Source organism: Diospyros lotus, chromosome 3, assembly GCF_014633365.1.
Source record: "Diospyros lotus cultivar Yz01 chromosome 3, ASM1463336v1, whole genome shotgun sequence".
In the NCBI taxonomy this organism is placed as follows: domain Eukaryota; kingdom Viridiplantae; phylum Streptophyta; class Magnoliopsida; order Ericales; family Ebenaceae; genus Diospyros; species Diospyros lotus.
Window position 1 is genome coordinate 2,212,892 of NC_068340.1, and position 18,131 is coordinate 2,231,022.

General features: G+C 35.8%; 1 protein-coding gene across 5 annotated transcripts; it reads right to left on the bottom strand.

Moving 5' to 3' along the window:
* Window positions 1–430: 430 nt before the first annotated feature.
* LOC127797311 (protein transport protein Sec24-like At3g07100) lies at window positions 431–15,687 on the bottom strand. 5 transcript variants are annotated; one of them, XR_008022180.1, is made up of 15 exons: window positions 15,450–15,687; window positions 12,458–13,590; window positions 12,200–12,338; window positions 10,001–10,191; window positions 8,618–8,725; window positions 8,316–8,519; window positions 7,917–8,148; window positions 5,202–5,351; window positions 4,926–5,082; window positions 4,130–4,257; window positions 3,689–4,011; window positions 3,420–3,602; window positions 1,553–1,791; window positions 995–1,078; window positions 431–886 (listed from the first exon to the last, which is right to left on the bottom strand). XR_008022180.1 is itself a non-coding variant. In XM_052330113.1 (14 exons), the coding sequence occupies exons 2-13, from the start codon at window positions 13,532–13,534 to the stop codon at window positions 1,558–1,560; spliced, it is 3,126 nt and encodes a 1,041-aa protein (XP_052186073.1). In that variant the 5' UTR covers window positions 13,535–13,590; window positions 15,450–15,687; the 3' UTR covers window positions 431–858; window positions 1,553–1,557. The 5 variants fall into 5 exon arrangements, 4 of the variants coding, with proteins under 4 accessions (XP_052186073.1, XP_052186070.1, XP_052186072.1 ...); XM_052330113.1 differs by lacking the exon at window positions 995–1,078 and having other exon boundaries at window positions 431–858; XM_052330110.1 differs by lacking the exon at window positions 995–1,078.
* Between the last annotated feature and the right edge of the window lie 2,444 nt (window positions 15,688–18,131).

Here is an 18,131-nt window from a genome sequence, read left to right on the forward strand (position 1 = left end):
TTATTGTACAAATTTAAGTATTTATGCACAATTACCTCACAGGTTGTAATATCACATTATTACTATAATCCTGCTTTGTAACAAATTGTAAAATAATGTTACTATATGCATTAGCCTTAACATATAATTATATTAATACCATGGTTGAATAATATAAGGTTATATGATATCAGGAATAATCACTTTTAAATTTCTTTTTATAGCTATATAATTACATTTCTAATATAAAGATTTCACATAATAATATTTTGATAATAATGTAGTATATAACATACTAGTATATTTGTATATTTTAAAATTGATTACTTAATATTATTTGCTATTATATGTACATATGACACGGTACATCTAACAAAAATCACGTTCACAATGTACATACTGTTGAAAGGTCATTCCAAAATGACTAAATAAAAGATACAAAGAGAACATATAAAAGAAAATCCCCCTTTAAATATCTGAAGATGAAAGCATGTAAATGAACAACAACATTGCGCAACTCTCTTCAGCACAGGGCGCATAACCCACCCTAGAAGAAAAATAAAATTAAAAAGAGCTGTAGAGTGTTAAAGTCACAAGGAAATCATGAAAAGTTAAAAAGGAAGGTAGATATCACACAAGAACTTGGATCTTTCTTTCAGATACAAAAACAGGAATGGAAGATCATCACATTGGCAAAATGCATAGCCCCTTCTTGTTATTCAGTCTGGTCTGCCAATAAACCAACAAATTCTTCTTTCCAGAGGTAAGGTAACTCCGCAACCAGTTGTCATCAACTCAACCACCCATGGTGAAGGAAGAGCTAACCCATATTATTTCTTACTTCAATTTGAACATTTGGTTGCCTGGAAGGGCAAAAAGCTGGTACAAGTCAATGATAAACCCCAGCCTACAATGTAAAATCAGAATGAAAATAAAACGTTCTTATCATGCACACGTAAATCATAGGCCTTGACAAAAATGCAAAAAAATCCATCAACGAAATCACATTCCATGCCTTTCGCATCCATCAGATTACCAAAGGCCAGTTGTTTTAAATTTTATAAGCCATACATTTAGCACCATAACATGATGCAGATCTCTGTCAAATGAAATGAAACTTAGATCAGTGTAACTACTAGCATCAGGTGCATTTAGAAACATATGTTCCATAAACCATCTTTGAGAATAAATCTTAAGCTTAAAAGTAAATTATTATCATTTGGGTCCTGAATGGGGTTTAGCCTTTTGCACTTTAACACAATCAAAATTGAGGCTGAAGACTAAAACCAAAACAAGAATGAGGTTTAGTCAATTTAAGCCCATATAACTGGAACCATATGAGAGAATTGAATATCAGATCTATTTTGGTCAACAAATAATCATCCTTTACATTTTTTAAACAAGCATCTTTATACAGTTCATGAAACTGGTATTTATAGTTTCTTATACTTCACAATTTTAACCTTTCCAAATGGAAGAGGCAGGTTGGTATATAAAATTTTGGCTTCATTGAACAAAATTTTGCACATTATCCAAGTATCACCTGAGTAATAAATAAACAATTTTTTCTTACCTCTATCATGCATTTTGTTGCACTTGCCGGTGTATTTGCATAACCCAATCAAGATAGCCACTCATACCACCAACCTGGTCCTCAACTAGGTTTGCAAGGAGAAAGAAACCTTCCCTGGGTTGTTCACCTTGTCTTACAAGATGAGGTAGCTGATAATATGACGGGTCAGTCTCCCTAAATTTCTTCAGTATTCCCATCAGCTTTCTTGACATTTCACTACCATGCTCACTCAGAGTAACCTGATTTGTCAGGACCATAACAATGAATCATCATAGAGGGAAGGTCAAATACTCAAATTTGTTAAAAAGAAGGGAACAGAAAGGCCTTAGAAGTTTGAAAAAACTACAGAAGAAAGCATCCATACAGTAACAAACAAATTGAGCTTTTGGCTTTTGTTTTGGGGTGCGGGGCTGTGCTACTACACAGTTTTTCCTTCGTTCAATAGTGTGTTTCTAAATGGCAAAAAAAAAATGATATGTAAAGCAAACTTCTGATATCAACAGAAAGCAGAATGAATCAGCCAAAATCTCAGCTTAGTATAGGAAAAGATGCTTTGTGCTTTCAACAGGACCTCATTTTCCTCTGCTTTGATAAAAAAAATGTTCTTTTTTTATTTTTTCTAAATTCCAAATAGTGGGCCAAGAGACCCAGCCTGATCTGTTTTGCACGTCTAGTTCAAACACAACTATGATTGGTGCTGTTCATCAAGAAAAAACTTTTGCTGATGCTGTACAGAAAGAACCTATGTTGATATCGATAATAATATGATGCATTCATATTCATCAAGAGTTTTTCTAAATGCTTCAGATTCATCATCAAATTGTATATGTAGAAAAACAAAAGTCTTGTCCCCAAAAAGGCTTCAAGAGGCTCCTTTAATTCCCCCTAGTTTCAAGAAAATGAATACTTTGGACTCACACTTAATGCTTACTAGGAAACACTTTTTTCTGTTTTTCAAATGATTCCCTATGTTTATAAGGATTCTACTAGAGCAGTTGCAAATTAGAAGCATGTTTTATGTGAATTTAAAAAAGTATACTATACCATCTGGGGATAGAAGAAAGCTGTCCCTCCTGTAGCAATCATATTGCTTGCAAATCTGATCAAGCTTGGAATTATTTGGCAAGCACCAACCCCAAACCAATTCTCAAGCAAAAGCCTCAACCTAGTTTCCATTCCCACCCCATACCCTAAATGCCCGTAAAAAATATTACAAACTCACATGATCACCCTCCAACCCCTAACCCTGTCTTAACTACCTCAATGGAACAGCCATTCTATAACTTTTTACCAGAAAGTACCTCTCTCGTTTGCAATTCTTCAAAGCCAATACCAGGTAAGCTTTTATTGAAATGCCCAAATCTTCTAATTTCTAATCATCTTCTTTTAAGAGGAAGGCACAACTTCTCCCACCCTCCCAAGTGGTACTCAATCTCATCTCCTAAAACACCCTAAAGAAAATCTTGTTGCTTCTTCCATAGCCTCTTAACTGCAGTGTAGTTTCTTGTTTTTGACAAGTAGACAATAAGATAAACTTGAAATTTATCACTTTATCAGTCTCTCTATACTACAGTAACCTAGTACATGGAAAATGTAATCCAGCTTTTGCTTCTGCTTTCGTGTTAAAAGAAAGAAGAAGACATTCAATTCTGTACACCTAGCACTTAAATTAGAAGCCATTCAATTTTGCAGCCATTCAATTTTGCCATCACCATGTCACACTCATGAACATTGGTAAAGCATGATCCGGAACCAAAAAAAATCACTACTAATGGGATGTAAGATTATAATATCAGAAAAGCGCATGAAGTAACAAATTTTGGGAATATCAGCCGAATAATGTATAGACTAGGAATAAAAAACTAACCCTCAAAAAGTCTGTAGCAAAATCCTTCCCAAGTAGATTCACAGCTATTTCAGGAGAAAGTGTTCTACCGAACCATACAACAAACCGAAATCCGTCATCATAAACATAAAGGCCTCTGGAATCTAAACTCTCTGCCGTGAGTGGTAACCTTGAAAAGTTGAAGTCATGAGACTGAGAAATATCCTGAAAATAAGAGAACAAGTTGGACTCTAAATTCACAAGTGTTATAGCATAATTGTAGAAAATTCAAATACAAGAAAGCTCTGTACCTTCACAAGGTACTCATCAACCCGAACTAAACTAGGATATAACAACTTCAACAATCTTTTAACAGGTAAAGCCATCATGGTGTAGCCTGCAGCACAGCGATCATCGAGCTGCGCATCAGCATATCCACCACGAAGAGGCACTGATTTACATAGTGATAACCCATACAACAGCAAGAACTTGAGTGATTCTGGGTATATCATCCTGCCCCCCAAGCGATGCTGCACAGCATATAAATTTCGATATTCTCTGAGGGCCTTGACAATCCTGTGTTGAATGGAGCTTCGAGCTTCTTCCAGTTTATAGGACAGAGTCTTCTCAATTGCTGTAAATTAGTTTAGTCCATAATTAAAATGTCAATAACCTACCTAATACTTAAATTCCATGATCTAACTCAACAAAACCAGCATACAGCATGGAAGTGAGGTGCTTTATATACATACCTAGCCTACTAAACAAAGAAATAATGGCACCAGTATCAGCCTGATGGTACATTTCTCCTAAATCTGCAGCCACTGGTGCTGCAGCAGTATGTACTCTGATACGCCTCTCCCCAGAAGATGAAGTGTATCTTTTCAATGGTTAAGTCATTTGCAATCTATTGTCCCACATCAAGATGCTACATGATTCAGTGTGGTCGAGCATGTACATATTTAAAACTTGTGGAACTCCTTCCACAATCTAAGAAAGTAAAGTAATTAGGGAAAGTGAAAATAAGAGAATATAGTTGACTAAAAATTAAGTAAAGGGTGTCCCAGTGCACGACTCTCTGTTTTGCAAAAGTAAGAGAGGGTTGTATTTTGTACACAGCCTTCCACTTGCTTTTTAACAAAGAGGCAGTTTCCACAGGTGGAACCCATGACCTTTTCCGGTCACAAAGGACCAATCTTACTGTTGCTACTAAGGCTCGCCCTCCTAAAGATCAAAGACATAAAATTATATATGGAAGCATACTGGAGTATGTGCCTCCCAGAAGGGCACCATTCATGATTGTCAAAAGACCCAAATGACAGAAAAATTAAAAAAAAAAAAAGAAGAGTGGTGTACCAATAAAAAAGAAAAAAAGCAATAAAAAAGGAACTATAACTAGATATATTTAGCATTATGAAGGCAATAAAAAATTAAGGGAAAAAAAAAGAAGCTTCTAAATAAGCAACTTTTTTCCAAAAGACAATCTGCAAACTCATGCAAGTTTCAAGAGAGGCATGCTTGAACTTTGTTTGCATATTTAAAGGATACAACAAGGCGACTTGGAAATATACAGTCTGAGTGGTCAATAATGTTTCTTCAAGACTCAATTGTGCTGCATAAGCTTTATCACAGTCTACAGCTGGAAGTGCTAATAAATCAGTTGACCTAAGCATAAAATTCCCATGATAAGATGTGAACCTCACACCTAACATTACAACAAAATGAATATTAGCTGTTAGTATTCAATTTTGCCAGAAAAATAACTAGGAAGTTGAGATGAAAATAGAAGCAATGGCTTAGCACTTAGCCAAACATGAGAGAGACCTTTTCCACATCTTATGCGCATGACAGCTTCCCAGGCAGTTTCTCTTGTAAGATCTCTGGCCAATTCATGACTCAACTTCTCCTGGTGAATGGTTGAATGGAAGCTTGGATAGTAGTATACTTGACCACCGGTATACTTTGCCAAAGTTCCTACATAATAAAATTGGAAGTAGAACTAGTTAGCAGACAATAGAGTCCAATCAGAAAATAAGAAGCTCAAGAAAAGCAATTGGAAATTTGTTTGCAACATGCAGCTGCAGCAGTTCCCCATGGAGCAGTAGTAATGTTATTGAGTCATTTTAAATGATCTTTTTATTTGGTTTAGACATGATTTGTAATTTTCCATTTTTTACACGTCATAATTTTTGAAATTGTTGGAGGGATTCTAAAGTATCACAAGTTAAATAGGAAAGAGATAAAGTACCACAAAGTTAAGAAAATAAGAAAGAGATAAGTCCAAGAATTATTTTCATATACATATATATATATATATTTTGAAGCTACTAAAAACCCCATGATGCCTTGAACTTCTGCCCCTTCTAAGACTAGACAACCACTTTGAATCCCCATTCTCTGTTAGAGATCCTATTCTACAAAACGAATCCTCTCTTTCAATGGCACAAACCCAACACTAAAAGTTAAATAAAAAAGGAAAAAGAAAAAGCTTGTTATTTTTCTCCAGTGATATTAACAGATGTTACTCATATAAACATAGCTGTCATCTTATTAGAACTAATTAAGACCCAAAACTCTTCCTTATGAAATTCTGAAGGACCAATTTGAAAGACCTAAAACTTGAACCTGTGAGCTCATAAAAATAGTGAACTACCATTCAAGTACTACTTTTTCTACATGAACAAATTCTGCACGACAAGTATAATTTTACATACTTAATTCATCTCATACATGTTCATCTCCATCAAACAAAAAACCTCAGAATATGAAGAGAGTGGTGTAGAACCCAGTAAAAAATGGAATTTACAAGGATATCATGCTTTACAAATGTTGCCAGGATATAACCCGAAGTATCTTAATGCACAAAAGAACATTAGAACTTGAGAATCATCATTCCCCCAACCCCCACTCCAAAAAACAAAACAAAAAAAAATCACCCTTCTTCCAAAACAGAGATCATCCTGAGGTGTTCATGAACATCTTTGTGCCCCCCACATAAATAAACAAGGTACTCACCATAATCTAAGATGAAATACTTCCAATACTGACAGCTTATGCAGTGCCACAAACTTAAGTTTTTAGAACCAGTGGCAACAAAAAATAATTAACTGAATCAATCATAAACAACAACAACAACATATCCAGCCTTTATCCCACTATGTGGGGTCGGCTACATGAATTCTAGACTTCCATATATTTCTGTCTTTTGTCATATCCTCATTTAGATCCATATATTTCATATCAAATTTTAATGTCTCTCCCAAAGTCTTCTTGGGTCTACCTCTACCTCTTTTTGTGACTAATTGTTCCATTTCATCAACTCTCCTCACAGGAGCGTCTCTTAGTCTCCTTCTCACATGACCAAACCATCTTAATCTAGTCTCTCTCATCTTTTCCTCGATTGGCACTACTCCTACCTTATTACGAATAACTTCATTTCTAATTTTATCCTTTCTTGTATGTCCGCACATCCATCTTAACATCCTCATCTCCGCTACACTCGTCTTTTGTTCATGCTGGTATTTGACTGCCCAACATTCTGAGCCATACAGCAAGACTGGTCTTATAGCTGTCCTATAAAATTTTCCTTTCAATTTTAATGGGATTTTACCATCACATAACACCCCCGATGCATTTCTCCATTTTAGCCAACCTGCCTTAATTCTATGTGCGACATCCTCGTGGATTTCTCCATCTTTTTGAATCACTGATCCCAAATATCGAAAATGGTCTTTTCTTTGTAAGATTTGGTCTTCTAATTTTATTATAACATCATCCACTCTTGCATTTTTACTAAATTTGCATTCCATATATTCTGTTTTCTTTCTACTTAATTTAAATCCCTTAGATTCTAAATTGTTTCTCCACAACTCAAGCTTAGTATTCACTCCTTCTTTTGTTTCATCCACCAACACTATGTCGTCTGCAAATAGCATACACCATGGCACATCTGTCTGAATATTTTTAGTGAGTTCATCCATTACTAAGGCAAATAAGTATGGACTTAGTGCAGAACCTTGATGCAGTCCTATTGTAGTTATAAATGGTTCAGTATCCCCTCCGCATGTTCTGACTCTTGTCTCTACACCATGATACATGTCCTTAAAGGCTTGTATATAGGCTATTTTGACTCATTTCTTCTCTAAAACCCTCCATAATACTTCTCTAGGGACCCTATCATAGGCCTTTTCTAGATCTATAAACACCATATATAGGTCCTTCTGATGATCTCAATACCTTTCCATTAGACGCCTCAGTAAATATATAGCTTCCATTGTTGACCTACCAGACATGAAACCAAACTGATTTTCTGACACCTTTGTTTCCTTTCTGAGCCTCTGCTCTATTACTCTCTCCCAGAGTTTCATGGTATGACTCATTAATTTAATTCCTCTATAATTTTCACAGTTTTGAACATCTCCTTTGTTCTTGTATACTCCTCAAATGTCCACTGGACCATTTTTTTGCGATTCAATCTCGACATAAATAGAGTAAATGGAGTCCAAGTAAAGAGCATAATTTGCTTTAAATAATACATACCTATGGAGGCTATATCAGTGTACTTGTCACTGAATGCATAGATATTCACTGCTATCTGGCACTTACTGCAATCAGCAGCCATCTGTTTGTAAAATGGGTCTTCAGGAATTCTTAATGCATGCTCTTTATCTGTTCCATAAACACGTAGGTCATCTCCACGCAACCTTAAGCGGCCAACGCCAAGAGATGGCAGTGTATTCTGGAAAATTAACAATTTCCCACCAAGTTGGCTCTGTATACAGAAGAAAAATAGCATGTTATTCATGTGGTAAAACTACTTGAAAAACAAATACATACATTAAATGATCGCATGATCAATGAATATCTAAAAGCTGAGAATTAATGACAGGTAACGTTGTAATGGTTTAAATATTGCTGGAAGAAAGAATGAAGCACAACCATAACCATAAATGCAGCTTTAAGAGCTGGGCCAAAAGCAGATTCCACATTCAGATTGTCCTGAAAGATGGAAGGTAAGCTATCTAGCAAAGCATCCACCACACTTCTTGATTCAGACAAGTTGACAAGAAGATCATCGGGCAAAGGAACAAATATATCATCCAAATCTGACACCACCATCATTTGAGGCTGTGTCAAAGATGACTGCACAACAGAAACCCAAACATCATTAAACATAAATAAAGATTATAGACAGGAAAGGGGAATTGTGTGGTATGAACAAAATCACTAGCTTTACTTGCCTTTATGTTGTAAAAATGTATGGTGCTGTCAAATGTTATGAACCCAATCTGGGTTCTGGGGAACCCAGGCAATCTATCCAAACAAGACTTGATAGTTTGTGCTACAACCTGCAAAAGGACACAAAAGTAGACATAAATGGAAATAACACGAGAAAACATAAGAAAGTCCAACTACAACTCATATGATTATTGGTTATTATAAAAAGAGCTCATTGCTACAACAGCTAGAATGAAAAATGAACAAAATTTAGGTTTCTGTGTCCAGTCCTTCTTGCCCCTTGAGTGCCCAGCTTTTATGCAGAGCCCTTTTCCTTTTCACCCTGTCCTCCGCAAGGAAGCCTCCCCAAATCAAGAATAATTGTTGGTTATTTGCTTGGGGTTGGGTTTCCTCTCAAAGGCACAGGGTGTATTTGGCTGCTAAACACCCCTCCCCTTTTTTCTCTTTATGTAATATGGCCCCTTTGACGTGAGAGGCATGGTAGAGCTTTTAGGGTGTGGAGCACTCTATTCATGGTCAAAAGAGTCCTACCCTTGCTCTTTCTGTGGAGTTCGGCTCTTCACCTTTTTCTATTCCTTCTTTTATTCATTTCCGGTCAGCTCAATTTAAGTACATATGTAGGCCTTTTGATGCACATAGCCCTCTTGACGCAATGTCTTTTGATATATATTATAACATATCCAAAAAAAAAAAAAAGCAAGGGAGAGAAAGAGAAAGAGGATTTTCTATCACCACCCAATCGCACATTGGTAGTCTACTGGGAGAAGGTCTTGGGTATATCACTAGGTCCCATGCATCCATAAGTCACCTTCAGCTAGCACTTTTGTGTGAGGACCCATGGAGTTACAGTTTATCATTGAACAAAAAGGATATCCTTTTAAGTACATAAAATTCTTGAATAAATGACCGGAAGGGAAAAAAATCAAAAGTAACAGAAGTTCATAACTAAATGACTGCATCTTTGAACACAGCCAATGGTGCACAACAAATTGATTCACTTTCCAACCAGCCATTACTCTTACATAAAGAGCATTTCTATACAATATACAATTGAAGCCCTAATCATTTTTTCTGGCATAGGTTCATTAAACTGCTTCATTTTATATTCACAGCAGAGCAGATATAAGGATGAATAGATCACTTCAGTTCCTAAAAAAAAAAACAGACAAAGAAACAATAGAATGAAATAAAGATATAAATCAAGGGAAAAGAAAATAGAGATAACACATGCCTAGGCAAGATAAATATTTCAAATATTCAAATGCTTAGGCACAGAGAATCATAAATTCAAGGGTATGCATAAAAATATTTCAATGGCACATGCTTAGGCACAGAGAAAGTAAAATGAGTTGCTAAGTTCCATACTCTATGCTAAAAGTACATACCTCAAGCATTCCACTTCTGACAGCAGAAATTGACACGTCAATCAGGAAAAAATATAGTGGTGGCATTGGAGGCCGCACCATATATTCAGCTGGTGCAATGAATTCCACACTGCCTTTGGTAAGCTCAGGCCTTTCATTCAAATCAATTCTTCTGCCACTGGCATCCAAATGGGCAAAATAATCACCAGGAACTGGATAAGAGACAGAAATAGATCAGAAATCATACCTTCAAACAAAAAAAATAAACCTCCCCCCCCCCCCCCCAAAAAAAAAAAAAAAATAATAATAATAATAATAATAATAATAATAATAATAAAAATAAATAAAAACAAAATAGGAACAACAAAGATCTAGGCCCGGCCCTGTTTCAGATGAGTATCAGAATGGATCCTGTTCAGCACACAATCACCGGAAGCAGGTGAAACACAAGGTCATGTGCCATTGCATCTGGTATTTTTTCAATTCACGATACATAAACAATATGCACACTACACCCAACCAAAAACTACCGAAAATTTATATCCAACTAAATTTAGGTTGTAGAAACAGTCTCTTTGCAAAGCAAGAGTAAAACTGCATACAAAAGATGGCCCTCCCAAAGCCCTTGTAAAGTGGGGAGTTTCATGTATTGAGAACATCCTTATGTAATTAAAGATGTGAGAGAGAGCAGAGCAAATGTGTAATGCAGGTGCTACGGCATAACCTTTTTTTTTTAATAAAAAACTGTATATTAAAACATGAATCCTCCCTAAGCCACAAAAAAGAGAAACGAGAAAACTGATTCTTAACCCCTGTAGAGCACTCAAATTGCTCAAGCCACCAAATACTAAAAAGGGATGGCCTTCCAAGCTCATTACTGTTCTCTAGTCAGGCAAGTAGAACTTCAAAACTCTAAAAGACACATCACTGAAGCTGGTATTGCCCAATGCACCTAGAAAAAGAAAATAAAATAGGCTCCAAATATTATGAATCCTTGGACAATGACAAAACAAATGGTCGACTGAACCCCCATCCTTTGACACAAAAACACCAGTTAACTACCACCTAACATCATTTCCTCAAGTTATCAGAGATGAAGAATGGATCCAAGAGAAATTATCAAGCAAAAAGGGGCACCCTAGGTGAGGCTCTATTCTCCAAAAAGGCTCCCAGTCTGCCTTTGTCACAAATGGCAGTGTAGGAGTGAACAGAAGAAGTGCCATTACTCAATAGCTACCAAATCCATGTCCTCTCCCTCACTCACTCTAGAACGACTGTAAAATGTAGGAAAAAGCAACCAAGCAATCTAATGAATAGCCACAATTGTCATCCAGCCAAAAGCAGACCCCCCATGCCCATTCCAACATGAAAAGAAATGAAACTAGTGAAAGTGGCTAAACTAGCAGAAGCATCATACCATTTAGAGCTGGCCAAAACAAACCTGAACTCAATTCAGACATGAAATAAGTTACATGCATAAAACGCATTTCAAAATATGTAGAAATAATAAAAAATAATGAAAATATGTTCCATAACTTCCCAAATAGACACGACATTGACAAAAAAGATCCCTGATCTTTTTCTCAGTTCATAATATTGAAAGGTAACATAATCTACTTGCAGGTTAAAATTAAACAAGGAAGCATGCTTCTGGAATCTATATAGTATAAATAATGACTGGTAAGTACATTGTTTACCCCTCCCCCCCCCAAAAAAATAAATAAATAAATAAATAAGAATAGGATAATCCACATAGTTGTATATTACACAGAAATACTGCCCCCTTAAGCTTGTGATAACACCAAGATAGTACAGATATGCTGTATCTCACGTTTGGACCCTTAAAACACTAGCTAAATCTCTCTAGAAAGTTCTTTTCCATTCTATCAAAATGAGTTTTTGATCCAAATTGCACTATATAAGGATGCTTTATCAAGTTTGATTATGTTTTTTCTGTAACAAGATAGTTCAAATAGGAACATGATTATATTATAGGACAACAACATCTCACCCAAGGTAATAGAAAAACAATATTAAGAACTTCCAAGTGTTCTAATAGTGCCCTTTGTATCCTAGGATTTGGTTATTGATGAACACATAACTCTGCAATAAAATGATGTAATCAGGTCATAGATTATCAATATACTTTTTATCCTATAAAGCCCGTTACTTCAAAATCACAAAAATCATGATTGCTTCTACAGGTAGGTGAAAATGTACCATCATTGAGTAAAGCACAGATGTTGCAGCGCCACTTTCTTCCACCATCTGTGAATACCACATATGGGTTCACATATGTCCGACATCTTCTACAACGGATAATGCCAGTCGTGGCAAAGTTAACTACTGGCACTTCCTCCTGAATGAAGATGGTTCATAAGTAGAAAAATGAAACAAATAAAATAAAGGGGTAAACATAATGTTAAAGCATGTTATATATCAGCAAAGTGCAATAGTTCCAAGTGCCAGTATACTCACCCCATCTGGAGCTTCTGCAAGAGGACAAACAACTGCACCAAGAGGCAAATGCCACCTTGAAACCAATGACTGAGAAGTTGGGATGGCAGTAGTTGTAAGTCGTAGATACCTAGAATTGCAATTCAAGGGATATGCCTCAGCGAAGGACTTCTGCTCAATGTCACCATCCAATGGCCTTGGTAATGCTTTAGAATCAAGTCCTGGATCAAGTGATCCAGGAATGGAAGCAAGAGAGAGAGAACTGAAGTCTTCTGTCAAGCCCTGCACAGACCCCACAGGAGGTCCAGAGGCTTGGTGTTGCATTTGTTCCCTTGAATAGACAGCTTGTGGAGCTGCAACTGGTGGAGGAGGAACATAACCTCCTTGATGAGCAAGAAAAGGACCAGATGTTGAAGGTCGGGGAGGACCATAACCGCCTTGATGGGTAACAAAAGGGGCAGATTGCATAGATGGGGGCTGTGTAACTGCAGTAGGCTGCTTGCTAGGATAACCAGGAAAACCAGACTGCAATGGCTGAAAGGTAGGCCTAGGAGCAGAAAACGATGAATCTAAGGATGAGGGAGAAACAATCCTGCCTGATGGGACATGGTTCATGCTTTGAGGCGGAGACCCCATTGGCACAGTTGGAATCTGCTGTTGTGGATAAAGGGAAACTGGCGGAGATGAAACATGACCTGTTGGAGTTCTAATTGGTTGCGAAAAAACTGGCTGACCCAAAGGGGAAGTGTGTGGAGGGGGTACTTGAGCTGTTGAAAAAAATTGTGGTGCTGGGAGGCGCTGGGAAGCTCCTAGCGGTGTGGGGACATATGACCATGGTGGCGGTGTTGTGGATGGATCATTGGATCTACCTGGTTGTATTGGTCTAAAACCAGATGCTTCTGATCCAACAGCTGGACCAGATGATAACAAAGTCCTTGTAGCCTGGGGAGCACCAGCTGGTGTGGCCGCAAAGGCAGAGGCCTCGGATCCAAATACAGGGCCCGATGATAGAAAAGACGACGTACTCTGAGAAGCAGCAGCAAAGGGTGCAGCAGGTCTCTGAGGGAAATTGGCATGATTAGAATTCTCTGTCCCCATGGTTGAATTCTCTCTCCCTTGATCTCCTAGGAATGGCTATGCTTCCATGTATAACCCTGCAAGAACGTACAATATATAACATGTCATTGCTGATGAAGAGAAATTATTCAAAGATTAGAAAGTAATTTGCAAGTGTATGCCAACAAGAGACATACTTCTGTTCAAAAGTCTAGATATACTTGTTGACTGATAAATATGACAAAAATAATGTTAATACAAATGCAACAGGAATAATGCAAGAACTTAACCAATGCCCAAGAAGACAAGTAAGTTTTTTATTTTTTCATTTTTTGCTAGGTGACTAGTATGTTTTAACTATAACAGTTTTCAAAAGACATCATCCATTCATCTCACAAGAAAATGAAGCTTCCTAAATTTGTCTCTTGTGCAGTCTAACTGGGAGATAAAAAGGAGAAAATTGGTTATTGCCTAATCAAGTTGCACATGAGTCTATAAGCAATGAGTTCATCCCTAAAATGATGCCATTGTTAGACTGTCCTGGCCAAGCTTCTGTCTAAACAAGAGATTCTGTATAAGGGCGTTGTATACATCAAAAGGTACCCTAAAAGGTGCTTTGATACAAGTAAAATTGTCTTCCATGCTTTGCAGTGAAGATCCCTAGGGAGATAACCTATCTATGTTTTCTGGTTTTTTTTGTTTGGTTTGTTGGACGTATACCAGACTACCAGTACTTCCATCTTTATTAAAAAATTAAGATTTTTGCATTCTCCAAATTAAAGTCTCTCTCCTTTTCTATCCTTGTGAATGTGCATGTAGGTAAGGCCAAAACTTTAGTTTCTCTGAGATAATGATTTTTCTTTCTTTTGTTTCTTAAGAGTCCCAAATTGAGATGGTTGGAAATCCAAAATTCATGTAGCTAACTCCACCTGATGGGATAAGGCTTGTGATTGTTGCTATTATTTCAGAATCCAAATATAACACCACGAGTTCTCACCTAAAAGTTCAAACTAAAGGTGACTTATGGGTTCATGTAATCAAGTAATATACCGAAGACTTCCACAATAGACTACTGATGTGAGATGGATCATGAAAAACTCCCCTCCTTTAGTTCTCAGCGTGCTTGTCGGGCCAGAAACCTCGAATCTCAATTTGACTAAAGTTAGTCCAAAGCACTTCTTGGCCCGCACCCACTTGATAATGGTCCTGGATTGGCTTTGATAGCATTTGCAACCCCACAGATCTTCACCCAAAATTACTAGTCGAAGGATGACTTGTGAGTTTATGTAACTAAGTAATATACCCAAAATCTCCCCAAATAACTACCAATGTGAGATCCGGTCATGACACCCAAGTTGCAAGACTTTCGCATTGCCACTCCATGTTAGTGCTAAATTCTAACGGACGTCACTTCTGATGTTATTCGAATTTACCAAACTTTCAATGGATATTAAAAAAAATAATGCAGCCAGGAAAATTTACACGCTTGTCTATAATTCCAAAAAATATATATAAGATTAAAAAAATATAAAACTTTCGCATTGCAAGGTTGGTAAACCTATTTGTAATCCATATTTAATATGAATCTGGGATTTCTTGATATTCTGCCCTGTTCAAAAAATGTGCATGATTAACCTACCCACTGATAATTAACCCAATTACAGGCAAGCCAAACATTGCAATACAATACAGCTCTATCGTTCCACAAAGCGAGAGGCACGGCCATTGAAGCCAAGATAAAAAACAAGATTACAATAGATTGTCATATAAGATGGAACGGAAAAGGCAAGGATGTAGCAGAATTAGTAAATCAATCAACAGAAGGCGCGTACCGACGGGAGTGTCAACCCTGATCCCAAATAATACACACTCGAACAAAGTCGAAACTTCTGTCGGCAAATACAATTTCTGGAATAAACGAATAAAGTGGTGAGGAATAGTGGTGAAAGGAACTCACAGGACGGGAGATCATCAACAAATTCGGGAAGAAGGCAGCACCGCCGCTGGCAGGAGTTGATGCGACGATTGGAGCGAGATCTTCCGCCGCGAACACCGAGTACGCAACCCGACCTGACCTCAGCTGCTGCAGATACTAATACTGCCCGATTGATTCAATGAATTAGGGCTCGTTGCAGGAAACGGAGAGAGAGTGGAATTGCATAACGCTTGATCCCTCCACATATAGTTCTCAGCCTAGTTTGTCCCGAAGTGATTAAAATTACATTATTGTTACATCTTTATATTAATTTATATAATATAAATAGAATAAAATTAATTTCAATTCAAATTGAGTTATTAAATATTTTAAATATTTTTTAATAAGATTATACGAGTAAAGAGTTATTAGAGATATTTAAAATTTTTTATAATTCAAACTATAATAAAAATATACAATTTGAAGTTAAATTAGTTAATTTGATATAGATAATAACAACAAAATAAACTCCATAATTATAATAATTATAAAATTATTTTTTATGTTTGAGAAAATATAACAAATATTCCATGAGATTTAATGTTATATTGTAGCTTTTATTTGATTGTTATTAACTAGATTAAGTATTATGAAATAAATTAATTATTTTATACATAATTTTTTTTTATTTTGTTCTCATGTGTTTCTTTTATTCTCTCACTTCCTCCCTCTCAAAACTGCATCCTTGTCATTGAACTATTTTTATCACCACCCAATGCGAACCTTTATTATCTCTTTGTTATAGACTTAACATAACTCAGATATCGAAATCTCATAATCGACAATATTTGTTAGCAATAGTTTATTTCTCCCTTCATTTACCTTCCTATTTTCATATATGCACTCATATACGAAAATAGGTGTAATTTTGTACCTATTAACTCGATTTGCACACATAAACTATTAGTAACTTAAACATTATAGCATATTTTCCTCCACATCTTCTAGATAGTGGAGTTATTTTCCTAAACAACGTACTTTTTCTCGAGCAATCATTTTATTCTCTCATTTCAATTTTATGTTACTTGTTAAAATTAAATAACTACTTATTTGAAATTAAGTTACTTTATCTCTCAACTGATATAAAACATGAGTTCTCAAAAAACTGGATCGAATTATCTCCCAAGCAGCAACTAAGCACCTTCCCCCCGACTTATAAATTACCTCATCCCTCTTGCCTAGCTTTACCTCAATTTGAGTTCCTTGCACTATACATATATATATATATTTTTTTCAATAACAACACTTACACTTACAAAAATTTCATGACAAATTTATAAATTTTTTTAGCTCTCATTTGAAAGGTAATAATAAGATCCAATATGTCCCAAATGATAAGAGTAAAGTTATCACGAAACATAAACAAAAGTTTATCAAAACAAATCAACCACTAAACTTGTACACAAAATTAGTTAGTAAGACCAAATCATATATGACATCCAAATTTTGAATACAACACATGATTTATGATGCTCATCTACCAACACTAAAACGATATTCTATAAGTCATTCTCACCATACAATGCACATCCACCACCAACACTAATTATATTCTATTAAGTTACTATCACCAAAACAAATTATGAAGTTTTAAATTCATTTGCCCACAAAATAAAAATTCATCCATGAAATCAACTTTTAAATGTGAGCTCTCCCAATAAAGGTACAAGTAAATAGAGTTGTTCGTAAATTACTTAAAGCCTAATTTAATTAAACATCTTTCAAATTCATTTACTGCATAAAATAAACAATGTTGATTTTAATTTTTAAACCTATTTAATAAAAAGTCAAGTTTAAATTTTAATATGTATTATTTTGAAATAAATTATAAATAAACCTACATAAAATAGAGAAAATCACGAATTGAGTTTTTAAGAGTGAATCATTTGAATAAGAGTACAAGTGAATAAAATATTTTGTATATTATTTATTAAAGTCTCACTCAATTAAAATTAATTCAATTTTTGTAAACTTTACTCGACTTGAATTGTATACCTCAAATTTAATTATACTAAAACTAAATCAATAAATTCTTTTTGTAGATCTCAAGGATTATCTTACTTGACATGTGTTTAAGATGTTAAATTTTTTAATAATAATTTAAAATATTAATTTCAAAATTTAAAATTTTTAACCTTAAATAATATATAACAGACCATAGATTTTAAAATTTAAGATTTGATGTGAATTTTAAAGAAGGTGGGATAGTTTAGACCAAATACTATTAGGGACTCCTTAAATTTCTTATATTAAAAAATTATAAAAAATACCGATATTTTATGCCGTGATTGGAGTGCAATTTTGTTCGCCCTAAAAAATCGTTACTTTTTCACCCACATAAATTGTGAGGGTGATGGTCACCCCGTTAAAGGGGTTGAACAAAATCGCACTCCCGTGGATTCAAAACGCTTCAACTTATTGTAAAAGATTTCAACTTCCGGGGCACAGCTCGAATGAGATGTCATGGGAGAATTGCGAATTTCCCCGATTCGCTGTCGGAACCCTCGGTTGCAACGACGCCCTCAACGTTGCGAGAGCTACCGGTGCCACCGTTTCCGTCAATCACCAGCGTCGACATGACTCCCGAAAAGTCTAAATTGTCCGAGTCACTGCCAAATCAACCGTTCTATCGGTGTCCTCACCAGGCTTGTCGACAAACTCAGT